The 17,626-nt window shown below is 36.4% G+C and overlaps 2 protein-coding genes across 5 annotated transcripts in view; one reads left to right on the top strand and one right to left on the bottom strand.

Annotated features, from left to right (window-relative positions):
* C2H1orf146 (chromosome 2 C1orf146 homolog) overlaps nucleotides 1–11,801 on the top strand; it is a 61,182-nt gene extending 49,381 nt beyond the window's left edge. For both annotated transcript variants that reach the window (XM_058716589.1, XM_058716590.1), the window contains 4 exons: nucleotides 8,069–8,159; nucleotides 10,022–10,190; nucleotides 10,580–10,658; nucleotides 11,537–11,801. In XM_058716589.1, the coding sequence (XP_058572572.1) occupies nucleotides 8,069–8,159; nucleotides 10,022–10,190; nucleotides 10,580–10,658; nucleotides 11,537–11,671 (474 nt within the window). In that variant the 3' untranslated portion in view covers nucleotides 11,672–11,801. The remainder of the gene's footprint in view (nucleotides 1–8,068; nucleotides 8,160–10,021; nucleotides 10,191–10,579; nucleotides 10,659–11,536) is intronic.
* A 408-nt stretch (nucleotides 11,802–12,209) lies between these two features.
* GLMN (glomulin, FKBP associated protein) overlaps nucleotides 12,210–17,626 on the bottom strand; it is a 35,743-nt gene continuing 30,326 nt past the window's right edge. For all 3 annotated transcript variants that reach the window (XM_058716585.1, XM_058716588.1, XM_058716587.1), the window contains 3 exons: nucleotides 13,943–14,066; nucleotides 13,021–13,103; nucleotides 12,210–12,914 (listed from right to left, as the gene is read on the bottom strand). In XM_058716585.1, coding sequence (XP_058572568.1) covers nucleotides 12,798–12,914; nucleotides 13,021–13,103; nucleotides 13,943–14,066 — 324 coding nt within the window. In that variant the 3' untranslated portion in view covers nucleotides 12,210–12,797. The remainder of the gene's footprint in view (nucleotides 12,915–13,020; nucleotides 13,104–13,942; nucleotides 14,067–17,626) is intronic.

The raw sequence follows: 17,626 nt of genomic DNA, 5'->3' as shown, positions 1-17,626 counted from the left end.
CTGGATTTTGTCAAAGGCCTTTTCTGCATCGATTGACAGGATCATATGGTTCTTCTCTTTTTTTTTGTTAATGTGACGTATCACGTTGATTGATTTGCGAATGTTGAACCAGCCCTGCATCCCAGGAATGAATCCCACTTGATCATGGTGAATGATTCTTTTTATATGCTGTTGAATTCGATTTGCTAGTATCTTATTGAGAATTTTTGCATCCATATTCATCAGGGATATTGGCCTGTAGTTCTCTTTTTTTACTGGGTCTCTGTCTGGTTTAGGGATCAAAGTAATACTGGCTTCATAGAATGAGTCTGGAAGTTTTCCTTCCCTTTCTATTTCTTGGAATAGCTTGAGAAGGATAGGTATTATCTCTGCTTTAAACGTCTGGTAGAACTCCCCTGGGAAGCCATCTGGTCCTGGACTCTTATTTGTTGGGAGATTTTTGATAACCGATTCAATTTCTTCGCTGGTGCTGGTTATGGGTCTGTTCAAGCTTTCTATTTCCTCCTGATTGAGTTTTGGAAGAGTGTGGGTGTTTAGGAATTTGTCCATTTCTTCCAGGTTGTCCAATTTGTTGGCATATAATTTTTCATAGTATTCCCTGATAATTGTCTGTATCTCTGAGGGATTGGTTGTAATAATTCCCTTTTCATTCATGATTTTATCTATTTGGGTCATCTCCCTTTTCTTTTTGAGAAGCCTGGCTAGAGGTTTGTCAATTTTGTTTATTTTTTCAAAAAACCAACTCTTGGTTTCGTTGATCTGCTCTACAGTTTTTTTAGATTCTATATTGTTTATTTCTGCTCTGATCTTTATGATTTCTCTTCTTCTGCTGGGTTTAGGCTGCCTTTGCTGTTCTGCTTCTATTTCCTTTAGGTGTGCTGTTAGATTTTGTATTTGGGATTTTTCTTGTTTCTTGAGATAGGCCTGGATTGCTATGTATTTTCCTCTCAGGACTGCCTTCGCTGTGTCCCAAAGTGTTTGGATTGTTGTATTTTCATTTTCATTTGTTTCCATATATTTTTTAATTTCTTCTCTAATTGCCTGGTTGACCCACTCATTCGTTAGTAGGGTGTTCTTTAACCTCCATGCTTTTGGAGGTTTTCCAGACTTTTTCCTGTGGTTGATTTCAAGCTTCATAGCATTGTGGTCTGAAAGTATGCATGGTATGATTTCAATTCTTGTAAACTTATGAAGGGCTGTTTTGTGACCCAGTATATGATCTATCTTGGAGAATGTTCCATGTGCACTCGAGAAGAAAGTATATTCTGTTGCTTTGGGATGCAGAGTTCTAAATATATCTGTCAAGTCCATGTGATCCAATGTATCATTCAGGGTCCTTGTTTCTTTATTGATCCTGTGTCTAGATGATCTATCCATTGTTGTAAGTGGATTATTAAAGTCCCCTGCAATTACCACATTCTCATCAATAAGGTTGTTTATGTTTGTGATTGTTTTATATATTTGGGGGCTCCCGTATTCGGCTCATAGACATTTGTATTTGTTAGCTCTTCCTGATGGATAGACCCTGTAATTATTATATAATGCCCTTCTTCATCTCTTGTTACAGCCTTTAATTTAAAGTCTAGTTTGTCTGATATAAGTATGGCTACTCCAGCTTTCTTTTGGCTTCCAGTAGCATGATAAATAGTTCTCCATCCCCTCACTCTCAATCTAAAGGTGTCCTCAGATCTAAAATGAGTCTCTTGTAGACAGCAAATAGATGGGTCTTGTTTTTTTATCCATTCTGATACCCTATGTCTTTTGGTTGGCGCATTTAATCCATTTACATTCAGTGTTATTATAGAAAGATACGGGTTTAGAGTCATTGTGATGTCTGTATGTTTTATGCTTGTAGTGATGTCTCTGGTACTTTGTCTCACAGGGTCCCCCTTAGGATCTCTTGTAGGGCTGGTTTCGTGGTGACAAATTTCTTCAGTTTTTGTTTGTTTGGGAAGACCTTTATCTCTCCTTCTATTCTAAATGACAGACTTGCTGGATAAAGGATTCTTGGCTGCATATTTTTTCTGTTTAGCACACTGAAGATATTGTGCCAAGCCTTTCTGGCCTGCCAAGTTTCAAAAGAGAGATCAGTCACAAGTCTTATAGGTCTCCCTTTATATGTGAGGGCACATTTATCCCTTGCTGCTTTCAGAATTCTCTCTTTATCCTTGTATTTTGCCAGTTTGACTATGATATGTCGTGCAGAAGATCGATTCAAGTTACGTCTGAAGGGAGTTCTCTGTGCCTCTTGGATTTCAATGCCTTTTTCCTTCCCCAGTTCAGGGAAGTTCTCAGCTATAATTTCTTCAAGTACCCCTTCAGCACCTTTCCCTCTCTCTTCCTCCTCTGGGATACCAATTATGCGTATATTATTTCTTTTTAGTGTATCACTTAGTTCTCTAATTTTTCCCTCATACTCCTGGATTTTCTCTTTCTCTCAGCTTCCTCTTTTTCTATAACTTTATCTTCTAGTTCACCTATTCTCTCCTCTGCCTCTTCAATCCGAGCCGTCGTCGTTTCCATTTTGTTTTGCATTTCGTTTAAAGCGCTTTTCAGCTCCTCGTGACTGTTCCTTAGTCCCTTGATCTCTGTGGCAAGAGATTCTCTGCTGTCCTGTATACTGTTTTCAAGCCCAGCGATTAATTTTATGACTATTATTCTAAATTCACTTTCTGTTACATTATTTAAATCCTTTTTGATCAGTTCATTAGCTGTTGTTATTTCCTGGAGATTCTTCTGAGGGGAATTCTTCCGTTTGGTGATTTTGGATATTCCCTGGAGTGGTGAAGACCTGCAGGGCACTTCCCCCGTGCTGTGGTGTATAACTGGAGTTGGTGGGCGGGGCCGCAGTCAGACCTGATGTCTGCCCCCAGCCCACCGCTGGGGCCACAGTCAGACTGGTGTGTGCCTTCTCTTCCCCTCTCCTAGGGGCGGGATTCACTGTGGGGTGGCGTGGCCCGTCTGGGCTACTTGCACACTGCCAGGCTTGTGGTGCTGGGGATCTGGCATATTAGCTGGGGTGGGTAGGCAAGGTGCACGGGGGCAGGAGGGGCAGGCTTAGCTCGCTTCTCCTTAGGTGATCCACTTCAGGAGGGGCCCTGTGGCAGCGGGAGGGAGTCAGATCCGCTGCCGGAGGTTTGGCTCCGCAGAAGCACAGAGTTGGGTGTTTATGCGGAGCGAGAAAGTTCCCTGGCAGGAACTGGTTCTCTTTGGGATTTTGGCTGGGGGATGGGCGGGGGAGATGGCGCTGGCGAGCGCCTTTGTTCCCCGCCAAGCTGAGCTCTGTCGTCCGGGGGCTCAGCAGCTCTCCCTCCCTTTGTCCTCCAGCCTTCCCCCTTTCTGAGCAGAGCTGTTAACTTATGACCTCCCAGACGCTAAGTTGCGCTTGCTGTCGGAACACACTCAGTCAGGCCCCTCTGCTTTTGCCAGCCAGACTCGGGGGCTCTGCTTGGCCGGCAGGCTGCCCCTCTGCCCTGGCTCCCTCCCGCCAGTCCGTGGAGTGCGCACCGCCTCGCCGCCCTTCCTACCCTCTTCCGTGGGCCTCTCGTCTGCGCTTGGCTCCGGAGACTCCGTTCTGCTAATCCTCTGGCGGTTTTCTGGGTTCTTTAGGCAGGCGTAGGTGGAATCTAAGTGATCAGCAGGACGCGCGGTGAGCCCAGCGTCCTCCTACGCCGCCATATTCCCTCCCTCTCAATTCTGTTTCTTTTTAAGTACCTTGATAGTTGATGTTTTTGTTGCTATTATGAAATATTTCCCCATGTTTTCAATTTGTAAGTAGAAACTTTTGAGTTTGTGGTAATTTATTTTTATTATTATTATTTTTTAATGTTTATTTATTTTTGAGAGAAAGAGAGAGCACAAGTGGGTGAGTGGCAGAGAGAGAGGGAGACTGAGAATCCAAAGTAGGTTCCAGGTTCTGAGCTGTCAGCACAGAGCCCCACACGGGGCTCACGAACCATGAAATCATGACCTTAGCTGAAGTCAGACACTTAACCAGGCGCCCCTGTGGTTGGTTGGTTACTACTTACTTACTTACTTACTTGTTTATTTTATTTTATTTTATTTTATTTTATTTTATTTTATTTTATTTTATTTTATTTTTATTATGATTGCATTGACTCTATTTATTTATATTAAATATAATTTATTGTCAAATTGGTTTTGATACAATACCCAGTGCTCATCCCAACAGGTGCCCTCCTCAATACCCATCATCCACTTTTGTGGTTATTTATTCTTAATCACTGCACTGCATTTTCATAATTTATTATCAGTTGGTTCTATGGGATTTTCAAGGGAAGCAGTCATAATTCGTGATTAGAATTTCTGACAGCTATATCTCTTATTTTTATCTCATGGCCTTTTGCTGTGACCAAAACATCTAAAACAGTGTTTCTGATTTTAATGAGAATAATTCCAGTATTTTACTATATATGACGTACCTGTTGCTATAAAGTATTTACTGTATTGATATTCGTCTAAGCTTAATTAATTATAAAGTTTTTCTTTTAATCATAAATAAGTGTATAGTTTTTCAATTCCATTGGTTTTTGTTGTCTCTTGAGAAGAACTTAAGTGACTAATCTTTTCATTTCTTGATTAAATTGATCGTTGTGGATTTTTCTTTCATATTCTCTTAAAATTTGGTTTTCTAATATTTTATTTTTGAATGAGTATTTACTAATGATTAGGCTGTGGTTTTCTCTTTCTGTGCTATTTTTGTAGGGAATAGGGGGTTTCCTTTTTCATTCTTTTTTTTTTATTCCTTTTGTCTATGTCTATGTAGTTATATAGCATGGAAATTTTAAGGTAAAACGTGCTTTACTATTAAATTTTCTGTGCTGTTAATTTTTTTATGCAATGTAGAAAAATAGTGGTTTTGCTTAGTTAAGTTTTGCACTATGCTATGAGTCTATTTCATAAATTATATATTTTTTCAAAAATTTACTAAATTATAGGGGCGCCTGGGTGGCGCAGTCGGTTAAGCGTCCGACTTCAGCCAGGTCACGATCTCGCGGTCCGTGAGTTCGAGCCCCGCGTCAGGCTCTGGGCTGATGGCTCGGAGCCTGGAGCCTGTTTCCGATTCTGTGTCTCCCTCTCTCTCTCTGCCCCTCCCCCGTTCATGCTCTGTCTCTCTCTGTCCCAAAAATAAATAAAAAATGTTGAAAAAAAAATTTAAAAAAAAAAATTTACTAAATTATAGAGATAAATTTATTAAGTTGAAATTTATGAAATTGCCATTTCTGTAATTAAAATTTTCATATTGGCATTCGTTTAATTTTCTCATTAACTGTATCAGTTATTGAGTACCCTTTCTCATTTCTGTTTTTATTTATAGTTCCTTTCTAATGAGTGGATTTGGTAGACAGAATGTTAATTTTATAGAATATTGATAGGTGTTATATTTGTAGAAAGAAGTATTGGATTGTATTTGGAATTCTTGTATAAACAAATTTATACAATTTTTTTATTGCACTGTCTTAACAGCTGTTCATATGCTCAGATGCATTATAAATCCTCAAAAGGAGATAAAATAATATTCAGTGTTTCTAAGTATTAATTGAATAAGGAATACATTTTAATATCTCATGGGACTAATATTCCATAAAATATGCTTTGGAAAATCTAGTTTTAGCTCCTAGTTATTTGAAAAATTAACTGTTGAATTTGGCTATTTTTTTTCTAATTCAGTACTTTTTATTTTTATTTTTATTATTTTCTTTTATTATTTTTATTATCATTCTTTTAGTTGGCACCCCAGATAGCATATGAATTTTTTAAGTTTATTATTATTTTTTATTGAAGTATAGTTGACACAGTGTTACCATATTTTCCAGGTGTATAGCATAGTGATTTGACAAATCTTGTACATTCTTCCATACTCACTAGAGGTGTAGCTACTAATAGAATATGATTAAAATTCATTAACATGGCATACATGGGTCCTTAGGTTATGCACGCATTTATTCCTAACACCATCTTCAAGTTAACTGACTTGTGTATACCTTACATACTTATCATCTAAGGATCCTACTTTTGGTTCTGAATGCCTTTGCCTGTTACTTTTTCTGTCCGTGCTTTTCTCACATTTATCTTCTTCCTTCACTTGTCTGCTTAATAAACTCCTTTCTACTTTAAAGGTTTAACTCATATTTTATGAAGCTTTTCTGACTCACATCTGTTACATCCTTTTATAGTTTCTGGTTCTTAGCCAAAATTTTCAGTCTTGTCTTTCATCTCCTTAAACATAGTAAACATTGCTATTTTAAGGTATGGATCTGATATAACTTCACTTTATGTATCCCCTGTGAGTCTACTTCTATTGCCTATTGTTTCTCATAGTTCTCTTCCAAGTATTTCATCTCTTTGTATGTCTGATTATTTTTGTGTGTTGGAATTTGTATTTGGAAAATTGTAGAAATAATTTGAGGCCTAGAATAGTGTTCTATTCCTCTAAGAAGCTTTAATTTCACAAGAGAATTAAACCCCTAAAACCTAAGCAGGGTTGCTACATACATTACAGGACATGCAGTTACAATATTTGGGTTTTAGTTAAGCAATTAATTTAGTATAAGTACATCCCAAATATTGCATGGGACATACTTATACTAAAAATTATGTTGTTTATCTGAAATTCAAATTCAGCTGGGTGTTCTTTATTTTTATTTGCAAAATCTGTCAGTCCAAGCTCTAAAGCATCTATTGTATGTAATAAATGAATTACATCTAGAATGGTACTAGTTATGTGAGAATTGAAAGAATAGTCACTCAGATCATTTTCTTTGTAGTTCGAAAGAGGAAACCTGATTGAGAAAGGTTGCTCTAGGGAGTGGTTCTGCAAGATGGTTGTGAATACTAGTAATACAGTATCACCTAAAGACAATTTCTGGGATTGAAATGGTTTGAAGCTAGGCTATAGTCCCTGTGAGAGCTGTTCTACTTTTATCAGAAGCTGTGTTTAGCCTGTCAGCTCTTTCGGAATTGGCAGATGCCCTCAGGGAAAAGGTGGCCTAAATGCTGGTCTCATATCTTTGAATTTCTGTATGGATTTGGCCTTATAATTGTTCACTATCCTTCTAGCTCTCTGATGTATTCAAGAAGATTTTTTAAATTGTCCAGCTTTTCTAGTTGCTTCAGCAGGAGGTTTGGCTTAAATTGCTTAGTCTGCCATTGCTGGAATCATTGTATAGTTTTAAAATGGCAGAAATAAACTCATGGGAAGAGCCATAGTTGAACTCTATGTCAGGATCTGTTTGGCACAAAATACTGTCTTTGGGACAGAAAGGAAGCATATATTTTGTACATAATTCCAGCCTGTGTACTTAAAATATACATGTTATAAAGCAAAATATAAAATTAATATACCTAAGGGATTTTTATCTACTTGGAGAATAATCAGCTTGAGCTGTAACCAATCAGGAAACCCTATTAACCACTTACATTTTAGTGGCTTGGATAAAATTATCTAAGTAATTACTTGTATAGAATAGAAAATGAGATGGTTTTTGAAACGGCATTCAAACAGAAGTCCTGTTGCTGTGTTCATACATGTTTTCTGACTCATCTAAGGCTTGAAGCATCTTAAAATTATAATAAAAGTAACTGTACTATACACAAATAAATTGGAGAATTGGTTGTCTCCTTGTGGTATTTTGTACATCTGGCACTTCATGGTTCTTTGAACCATCTAAGAAACTCACCACAACCCACCTTCCAATTTATATTAATGTATGTCAGGATCCATCTCCAAGTTGTGTTTTTACAAGAACTTTGCGTTTGCTCTGCTTCTTATAGTTTAGTTCTTTAATACTGTCCTTTGTTTCTGTCTCTAAATAACATAACTAGTACACAATTCATTTCCAAACACAGTGTGTTTCAGAACAAAATACTTTTGTTTTTACAAAAGTGTTTTCACCATAGAGAGCACATTTACTGTCTCCTTTGATGATCAGATATATAAGTGGTATAGTTATAAAAGAAGCTATTAAATTAATTTTTTCATTAGCTTTAACAAAAAATCATTGTAAGCATGTCTTAAGTTTATGTTTCTGAAAAAAATTTTTTTTAGAGTTGTGAAGTTGCAACTGCCCTAGATCGAAGCCACAAGATTCGGTATTCAGATTCAGTGGAAAATGGATCAATTATCTTTTCTCTTTCTGGTACAGTATATTTGCTGTCTTAAGTTTCTTATAAAATATAGGAGTATAAATTCTAATAGTGGTAGTTCAATAACCAGGTAATAAGCTTAAGGTACTATCTTTTCAGAGAGGTAAATGTATAAAACTATTACTGCTGCAAAAGTAGTGCGTGTGGCCGATTACAACATGCATTTCTTTTTAGATTACAATTGTTGAACTAAAGCCAAACCAGCGGAGTGTGGTAGAAGATATTAAAAACTACTTGTTTTGGAACTCAGATGAAAATAGAACAAAGCCACCTCTCCAACACTCAGTACTTAAAATGTTACCAGTATTAATGAAGAGGCCAACGTCACATTGGTCAAAAGCCATATACAAAAACAATATAGGAGAATGTTTTTTCATGATTTTGTACATGATTTTGATGAATATAACATAAACAAATACTAAAAGAAAAGAACCAAATGGAGACAAATAGAAGTTCCGCAAATCATAAAACTGTACAACGGTCATGGGCAAAATAGAGGAAGGAATTAGATTAGGAGATGAGAAGCCTGGGACGATGGAAAGGGGGCAGCACAAAGCATAGTTTTGTGATAGGGAAATGACTGAAGTGATAAAAGAGGTGGAGGTAAAGGATTTTATCAGGAGGGTTGCAGACAGACTGATACTTTGGCAGAGGTTTTGGAAGACAGGCAGCTTTCAAAAGCTACTAGATGGGGGGTGGGAGGGGAGGGTGGGTATTGAGGAGGGCACCTTTTGGGATGAGCACTGGGTGTTGTATGGAAACCAATTTGACAATAAATTTCATATATTGGAAAAAAAAAAGCAGAAATGGTCAGACTGGATGAGGACTATTCTCAATGAGATGCATTCTAAATATAAAAGTAGAATAATCTGTACTTGACATTCTCATAGATCATTGGCACACTATATTAGGTAACTTAAGCCTTAAATCAGTCTGCAAATATTTACATACAAAAAAATATGGAGACTGAGATAGTTGGACTAAAGTTTGTTGTAATCATAAGAGTGCAGTCCTAAATCTTGAAGAAATAAAAGTGAAAATCTGAAAGGTAATTAAAAAAAAAAAAAAAAGCTACTAGAAATAAAACTCCAGGCTGAAAGTGGTCCAACTTCAAACTCATCCTTCCTGGTTGAATAAAGAACCCACACTAGGGAGAAGTGAAATGTTCTTGAATACCTCCTATGTGCCTTGGCCACTTTATATACTGTATCTTATTGAATCCTCTCAACAAACCCATGAACAATTATTATTGCCATCTTACAGATGGGGGAACTTAGGTTCAAAGAGGTTTATATAAATTGCCCAGCTTCAATTAGTATATAATCACTTTCCTCAGATTGTCTACTCCTCATCATTTAAAGTGCTATAATTAGATCAAATTTCCTTTCAGGACTATTCTTACAGGCCTGATACTTTTTCAAAAATCCTAGGTAACTGCTTATCGAGTATATTAATGTATGTAATAGTTAATATTCTCTACAAAGGTTTCTTCAAGAAACAATTGAAGGCTTATCTTCCTTTGATTTTCAGCTTTAAAAAAAATCATTGTAACACACAAAAAAACTTTTCACTAAAATTAGGCATTACTATGTATACAGTGCCATCATCAGAAAATGATGACCAAAAACATTTTTCCTCTTATTTAGAATAAGCCATCCTTTTATATAGAGCACTTCAAAGAATTACCAAAATCATTTTGTAGTTTAAGAATTTTGTTATAGTAACTTCTGTTCCTTATGGGTTTAGGTCCTGTACACTTAACCAGCTATATGAATTTTTGTTGATTTTGTGGAGTTTACAAAATATTTTATTATTATGACAAAGTGATGTTTTATATTTTGTTCACCTTTCCTAGGAGTTGCATTTTTATTGATGGATGCTAAAGAATGCTTTACATCAGCTGAAGAAATATTTCTAGCCAAAATTGAGAAGTTTACTAATATTCACCAGAATAGCTTTTTGGTTCTGTCTGCTGCCTTCCATGGGCCTGAGGAATGGAAACTGATGTTCAGGATTCAGCAGAGGTATGGATGAATAGTAGTATAGACTTTTCTTAAATTACAGTATGCTCACTTTCGTTCTTAATCCTTTTAAACAGGTGAATTGTGTTTTGCCAAAAAATAAATGTTATAATATTAACTTGTCACAGTTAACAAAATGCAGGCCTAATGGGTATTCCAAGAATGAGGGTAACAAGTTTCAGAGTTCATGCTGATTTCTGAGATTCTCCTGCAAGACCAAAACAAAAGTGAACATTTTAGTCTGTTCAATCCTGGCTATAAAGTTTATCATATCCTTTGTGGAATAGGGCAGGGCATAAATAAATGACAAGAGCTTTCTCTCTCCTTTCTGTTTACTTAACAGATGTCTATATAAGTTATATAATGTATTTAACTTATGAATTATTTTTCAGATTCCTGGGTAGTAACTTACGGATACTTCCAGTACACAACACAGTAGATGTTATTAATCTTATGTGCACTATAGCTAAGGTGAGTCACCTGAGGAAAATGACACATACATAAAAACTCATAGATTTTAAGGTTCTTGACTTCAAAATGCACACTTTCTTGAGCAGGATTGACAAATACTGTTTCTGTTCCCCTCAGAGAAGTTGCTCTTTCAGCATGTAACTCTTGGAAGCCTGAACTCAGCCTCTCAAGTCTTCTCAATTTACTTCTGGTAGTCATTACCACAATGACTAATTTTAGGCCAAAAGAGCATTTGGCATATATACATTGTGTTGGTCCTACTGGTTACTTAAATCTTCCTTTAAGTTCTAAAATATAATTATTGATCAGGTTGTAGTCAAGAACTGTCAAAGTGCATTCTTTTTTAAAGTTTACTTATTTATTTTGAGAGAGCACGTGTGCGCATGAGCAGGGGAGGGGCAGAGAGACAGAGAGAGAGAGGGAGAGAGAATTCCAAGCAGGGTCCACACTGTCAGCTCAGAGCCCCAGGGAGATCATGACCTGAGCTGAAAACAAGAGTTGGACACTTAACCAACTGAGCCACGCAGGTGCCTCAAAGTACAAACATTTTATTTTATAGAATGATCTTCACTTCACAAGTTACCATTTTCTTTTCATGCTTGTCCTCTGTGAAGTGTGCCCTAGGCAGAGTTAGGTGTTTCTTACTCTTATACTTGGAACAGATCTTCATTAAAGCAATTCTTAAGTATTCTTTTGACTTGTTTGAAATTCCTTAAAGACAGAGCTCAGGTATTTTTCTTTTACTGACTTAACTCACACATAGTATTTAGCACAGAAGGTGATTTGATATTTGTTGAATAAGTGAAAGTTTATATTTTTATATGACCCTGTAAAAATTATTTCTGTAAATAATGTTGCATGTTTATAACTTCTTACAGATGGCCTCCAAACCATACATAGATAACATCTGCTATAGAATGGTAACAACTGAGGCTTACATCATTGAGCAAAGTCCTGTTTGGAAAACACTTCAAAAGTTAAAACTGAGTAGTGATTCATTTAACCCAAACTAGAGTATCAATTACAAATGTCCTTTTGGAAGAATATTAAAATAATTAGACCACTTAAATTATAATGTTAAAATATATATTTACTTTAAAGATTTTTAAAAATTTTAAATAAAATGGGTATGACCAAAAATGATTTTATTTTCAGTTTTGTTGAGTAATTCCTTTAATAATGTTTAGAAAACACTGGTACATACATATATTTAAAAAGTCAGATGCAGTTTTTTAATGATACAAATTAAGTTGGATGGATAAGTATTTACTACAAAATAAAAACACAGCATTTTTTAACTAGCCCCTTAGACTAAAAGGAAAGTCACATACACTTTTTAGCTTTTCCACAAAGGCTGCCAGTATTTTCTGAAATTAATCTTTGCAGATGCTTTCATGTTGTAACTACTGCTAGAGAGGTGGTGATGGAACTCTGCCCCCTAAGACTCCTCCTGAGGCAAGGAAAGGAAGGGAAATTAAGAGAAGCAGCCAACTGGCCCAACTGAAAACTTCTGTGTACACTTTTAGAGTGGTGTGATATCTTATTTGACACTTATTTGACACTTATTTATTTTTGAGAGAGAGAGACAGAGTGTGAGCTGGGGAAAGGGCAGAGATAGAGAGACACAGAATCCAAAGCAAGCTCCAGGCTCTGAGCTGTCAGCACAGAGCCCGACGCAGGGCTTGAACTCACAAGCTGTGAGATCATGACCTGAGTCGAAGTCAGACACTTAACCGACTGAGCCACCCAGGTGCCCCAACACTAGGAGTTCTAAAATGTGTCATAGCATCTAACTGGAACATAAAGTGTATCAATGTATTTATAAACTCACTACAACTGTATGAATGCATAAAGGCAATTCTACATTTTATGAAATTATAACATAAAATTATTAGTTTGTACTGGATTTTCAGTAGTAGGATTTAGAATACATATATGGGCATCATTACCATCTAGATAGATTATCTTTTTAAAACCAAAGAATACTACTGATCCATAATGTGTCATCACAGAAACCAATAACTGAGAAAGGTTACATTTATTTTTCTAGTATTTTACAGAAAAGTTTTTATAAAGATATTAAATAATCATAATGGAAAATACAGTATTTTACTTGTTTTTATTTTGGGAAATGGAGGTTCATTTTATCCCAATATTTTCTTCAGGGGTAGACTTTGTTTTTATTTCAATGAGTTCTTCTACTCGAGCCAGAACACTTTCAATCAAATCAAATGTGAAAAGAGCTGAATGTAGAACCTGCAATGCCAAGGTAAGTTAGTGTTATATTAATGTTGCTGTTAAAGCAAAAAAAGAAAGTAGAAAGTCCTCAGCTGGATGTAGCTTAGGAAAATTTCAGATATACCTTAAGCTGCATTTCAGGTGGCATATTAGGGATCTCTTCTCCACCTACAGTTACAGAACAAAGATCTTTAGATTTCTGGACATCTGTTAAGGGAAGAAAAAAATTTAACCATTAAAAATCTCTCAGATTTCAATAATCAATTTATAACCTACTTTCATTATTATATATCTGTTACACTAAAAAGAAATTTCTAGTAATGCCTTTAAGAAATATCCCCACAGATATATAGAAAAGAGAAGATCATTATAGAATTGCCGACTTTAAAAAGTAATTCTGAATCTGAGATTCTTTTTTGTAATTTATACAGATTTACTTGAGAGTGAGGTTGGCGGTGAGGACAGGTGGGGGGATGGACAGAGCCATACCAAAGTTAGTGAAATATACAAACAGAAATACTTGTAATACAGTTAGATTCTTAATCAGAATTTGATCTTAATCTGGTTTTAAACCAGAATATACTTCAATTTGTTTTAAATCTTTGTTAACCCAATTTCAATTTCAACTGGCTTTACAGATATGTTAAAAATCATTTTAAGGGGCGCCTGGGTGGCGCAGTCGGTTAAGCGTCCGACTTCAGCCAGGTCACGATCTCGCGGTCCGTGAGTTCGAGCCCCGCGTCAGGCTCTGGGCTGATGGCTCGGAGCCTGGAGCCTGTTTCCGATTCTGTGTCTCCCTCTCTCTCTGCCCCTCCCCTGTTCATGCTCTGTCTCTCTCTGTCCCAAAAATAAATTAAAAAAAACGTTGAAAAAAAAAAAAAAAATCATTTTAATTATAAATGAAATGACTTAACTGTCATGGTTCCTTGTTTGTTATAAAATAAACAACTATGATATTAGAGAGTTCTTTATTTTGAATATACATAACAGTTCTAAAATTTGACTAATTTTTAGACCTAACTAAAAATGAAATACACATTACCAACCTTGGCTATTTTCTTGGCTATTTTTAATTTCTGCTTCATAATGTGCTTTTGACATATTCAGTCCTGTATGGAGTGGCTTTAAGAAATTATTCTCAATCTTTCCAAGTTCTGTCCATAATCCAGTCTGTTCAGAAGAATTAATGAAAGAATTAGTTATTTGGTTCAACATTTTTTGATTGCCCACTATTATTAAACACATGTTAAGAGCTCAAGAAACAAAAATAAAATCTGATCCTTGCCTTCCAAGATAGTTTACTATTTAATAACACATTCATGCATACATTTAGTTATTTTATGTGAATACCAATCAAAATAAAATACCAATCAAAACAAAAATGTACTTTGGATACTACACTCATTCCTACACCATCTGGACAGCTCCTGACTTTGAGATGTGTAACATACAAGTTTTATCCGTGAGAAAATTATTTGAGAATAATCCATATGATGAGACACTTCTTTTCCTATAAAAACCATCCCTACAATGACTACCTTATATATTCCTTCAACTCATGATCTTTCAATTGATAGCCTTGTCACAGATCTAGTTCTAGAGGATTCTTTCCCTTCTCTATTAATGGAAACATTTCTAACACAAAGCTGTTAATGAACTTTCTGGTGATCCATGTAGATAGAAATTTTACCTGCCTAGGACAGCTTAGGGTTATTCTGTCATCCATATTAGAAGTTTTTATTCCAAGAGCATTTCCTCTTATATTACTCAAAGGAGGGGAGTCACAAAGTCTTAAATTTATAAGAAAGGGAAATGAGAGGGGAGGGGTGGGTCATGGGGAAGAGAAAGGAGACAGGAGAGAACAAGAGGAGGTAGAAGAAGAGAGAGAAAATTCATTAATTTTATTAAAAGTTTCCAGGGGCTCTTTACAAAGGAAAATAGGTGAAAAAGGGAAACTTAGGAACCCAATTATCCTTAACTAAAAGTAGATCACTTGAAAGCCTATTTTGTATTCAAGTTTTGGTTATTCAGTTCCAAATAGTATCTTTTATCATGTATACAAATATGTCATAAAATAGATTTTATTCATAGTTATATAGAAGTTCTTAAATGTCAATGTACTAGTTAAAAATGTAGATTTCTGTGCTTTACTCGGAGACTTTGAGTAGATTTGGGGCTGAACCCAGGAATTTGCATTTATGCGCATAAAAGAATACCCAGATGATTTTGATTAGGACCATATGTTAAGATATAATGATCCGGGGCGCCTGGGTGCCTCAGTCGGTTAAGCGTCTGACTTCGGCTCATGTCATGATCTTGTGGTTCTTTAGTTTGAGCCTTGCATTGGGCTCTGTGTGGACAGCTCAGAGCCTGGAGCCTGCTTCAGATTCTGTCTCCCTCTCTTTGCCCCTCCCCCACTCATGCTCTGTCTCTCTCACTGTCTCTCTCTAAATCAATAAATAAACACACCAAAAAAAATTAAAAAAAAAAGATACAATGATCCAAGGGGCACCTTCATAGCTCAGTCGCTTAGGCATCTTACTTGGGCTCAGGTCACAAATCTCTCAGGTTTGTGAGTTAGAGCCCCACATTGAGCTCTGTGCTGACAGCTCAGAGCCTGGAGCCTGGTTTGGAATCTGTGACTCCCCTCTTCTCTCTGCCTCCCCCCCCGTTCACGTTCTCTCTGTGTCTCTCTCAAAAAATAAATAAATGTTAAAAAAAAAAAAAAAAGATACAATGATCCCATCCAGGGGCACCTGGGTGACTTGGGTGGCTGAGCATCTGACTCTTGATTTCAGCTCAGGTCATGATCCCAGGGTGGTGGGATTGAGCCCTGCATCAAGCTCTGCACTAAGCATGGAGCTTGCTTATGATTCTCTTTCCCTCTCTCTCTCCCCCACCCGGGTTCATGTCCTCTCTCTCTAAAAAAATAGCCCTATCCAATGCCAATGAGGAAGTAAATTTTTAATTGAAAATGTTTTTTAATCCTAATTTTAAATAGTCATATGTGGCTACTACCTACTACATTGGACAGTGAAAATCTAGGAGGTCTTTATTAAGACTTTAGTTGTTTTTAATGGCAATTTATTTTAACATACAACACGTTATCATAAAACTCTTACGGCAATAAAAACGTGGCAAAATTAGGCTACAGCAAATCTGTTGGGCATTCTGTCCAGCTAATTCTACAAATCTTTCATATGATGAACTGTAATTTTAGAAGCATGTAGGAGTGAAGAAGTTGTGGAAATAAGAATATTCTCTCTCTTAAAATTAAGGTTACTAGGTCTTTAAAAAAATACCACAAAGAAAATCATTTTAAGATTTCTTTTATCTTCAATGTCTAGAAAAAGTAACTTAAGAATTTTAAATAGTTACAATAAGGATAAAGATGTGATGTCCTCACAAATGCTTGCTTTTTTTCCTAAAATTTTTTTTAACATATATTCATTTTTGAGAGATACAGACAGCATGAGCAGGGGAGGGGGAAGAGAGAGGGAGACACAGAATCTGAAGCAGGCTCCAGGCTCTGAGCTGTCAGTACAGAGCCCAGCGTGGGGCTCAAACTCACAAACCATGAGGTGATGACCTGAGCTGAAGTCGGACACTTAACAGAATGAACCACCCAGGCACCCAACAAATGCTTGTTTTTAATTTTTACCCAAGTAGACTCACTTAATGTAGTTAAATTCTTTCAGTTGTAAAGCTTACCTATATATTTCAAAATCCACTGGAGTCTATCTCACAAAAGGAAGACTAGGCAGTTCTGACACATAATGCAATTTATTGCCAGAACAGACAGGGACCTGTCAGGAATAATCAGCCATGACACTGAAGAAATAAAGGAAGGAAACAAATAACACCCAGTTTTCCCCTTTCTCCTTATTTGAATATGATTCTTAAGGTATTATTCTTAATTACAAAGCATACAATACTTATTTATGAAGTAGTATTGTAGAACTTCTACTGTTTCTAATATTAATACTGTAATAATAAGGAATGTGTGTCACCTGAAGTCCTCTTGCTCAGCAAATAATACACAAGGGATATGTTTCAATAAATGAAAACCCAAAATATGGATTACACAGGATTATATGTATGTGTATATATGCCAGATACAGTTATTTTCCTAAATGAAAAGCATATATGCCTATATTATACAATTCAATTTTTAAAAATTCCCAATTCTTGTAGCCTTTACAATCTCACATTGTTTCCTTTGACCTTGTTTTCATTGTACATATTATAAGCACAAATTATTTAGGACAAAGAATGGACAAGCAGGCAGATGGAAAAGGATATGAGTAGATAGGACAGACGGTGAGGGATAAAATTATTATGGACTGTGTATTAGAATAAATTATTGTAATTTAAAACAACTAACATTTAACATATCGTTAATAAAAACTAGGTTGGGGGTACCTGGGTGGCTCAGTCAGGTAAGCATGTGACTCTTGATTTTGGCTCAGGTCATGATCTCATGGTCGTGAGATTGAGCCCCACATCAGACTCTGTGCTGACAGTGCGGGAGCTGCTTGGGATTCTCTCTCCCTCTCTCTCTGACCCTTCCCCACTTCCGCTTGTGCATTCTCTCTCTCTCAAAATCAGTAAGCTGTTTTTGCCAGTTGAGATGGAGGTTCAACTTAAAAACTGAGAACAAACTGAGGGTTGATGGGGGGGTGGGAGGGAGGGGAGGGTTGGTGATGGGTACTGAGGAGGGCACCTTTTGG

The sequence above is a fragment of the Neofelis nebulosa genome, chromosome 2 (genome assembly GCF_028018385.1).
Source record: "Neofelis nebulosa isolate mNeoNeb1 chromosome 2, mNeoNeb1.pri, whole genome shotgun sequence".
NCBI lineage: Eukaryota > Metazoa > Chordata > Mammalia > Carnivora > Felidae > Neofelis > Neofelis nebulosa.
Note: the sequence above shows the minus strand (reverse complement) of the source record. Positions and strands in the feature narration are given on the sequence as shown.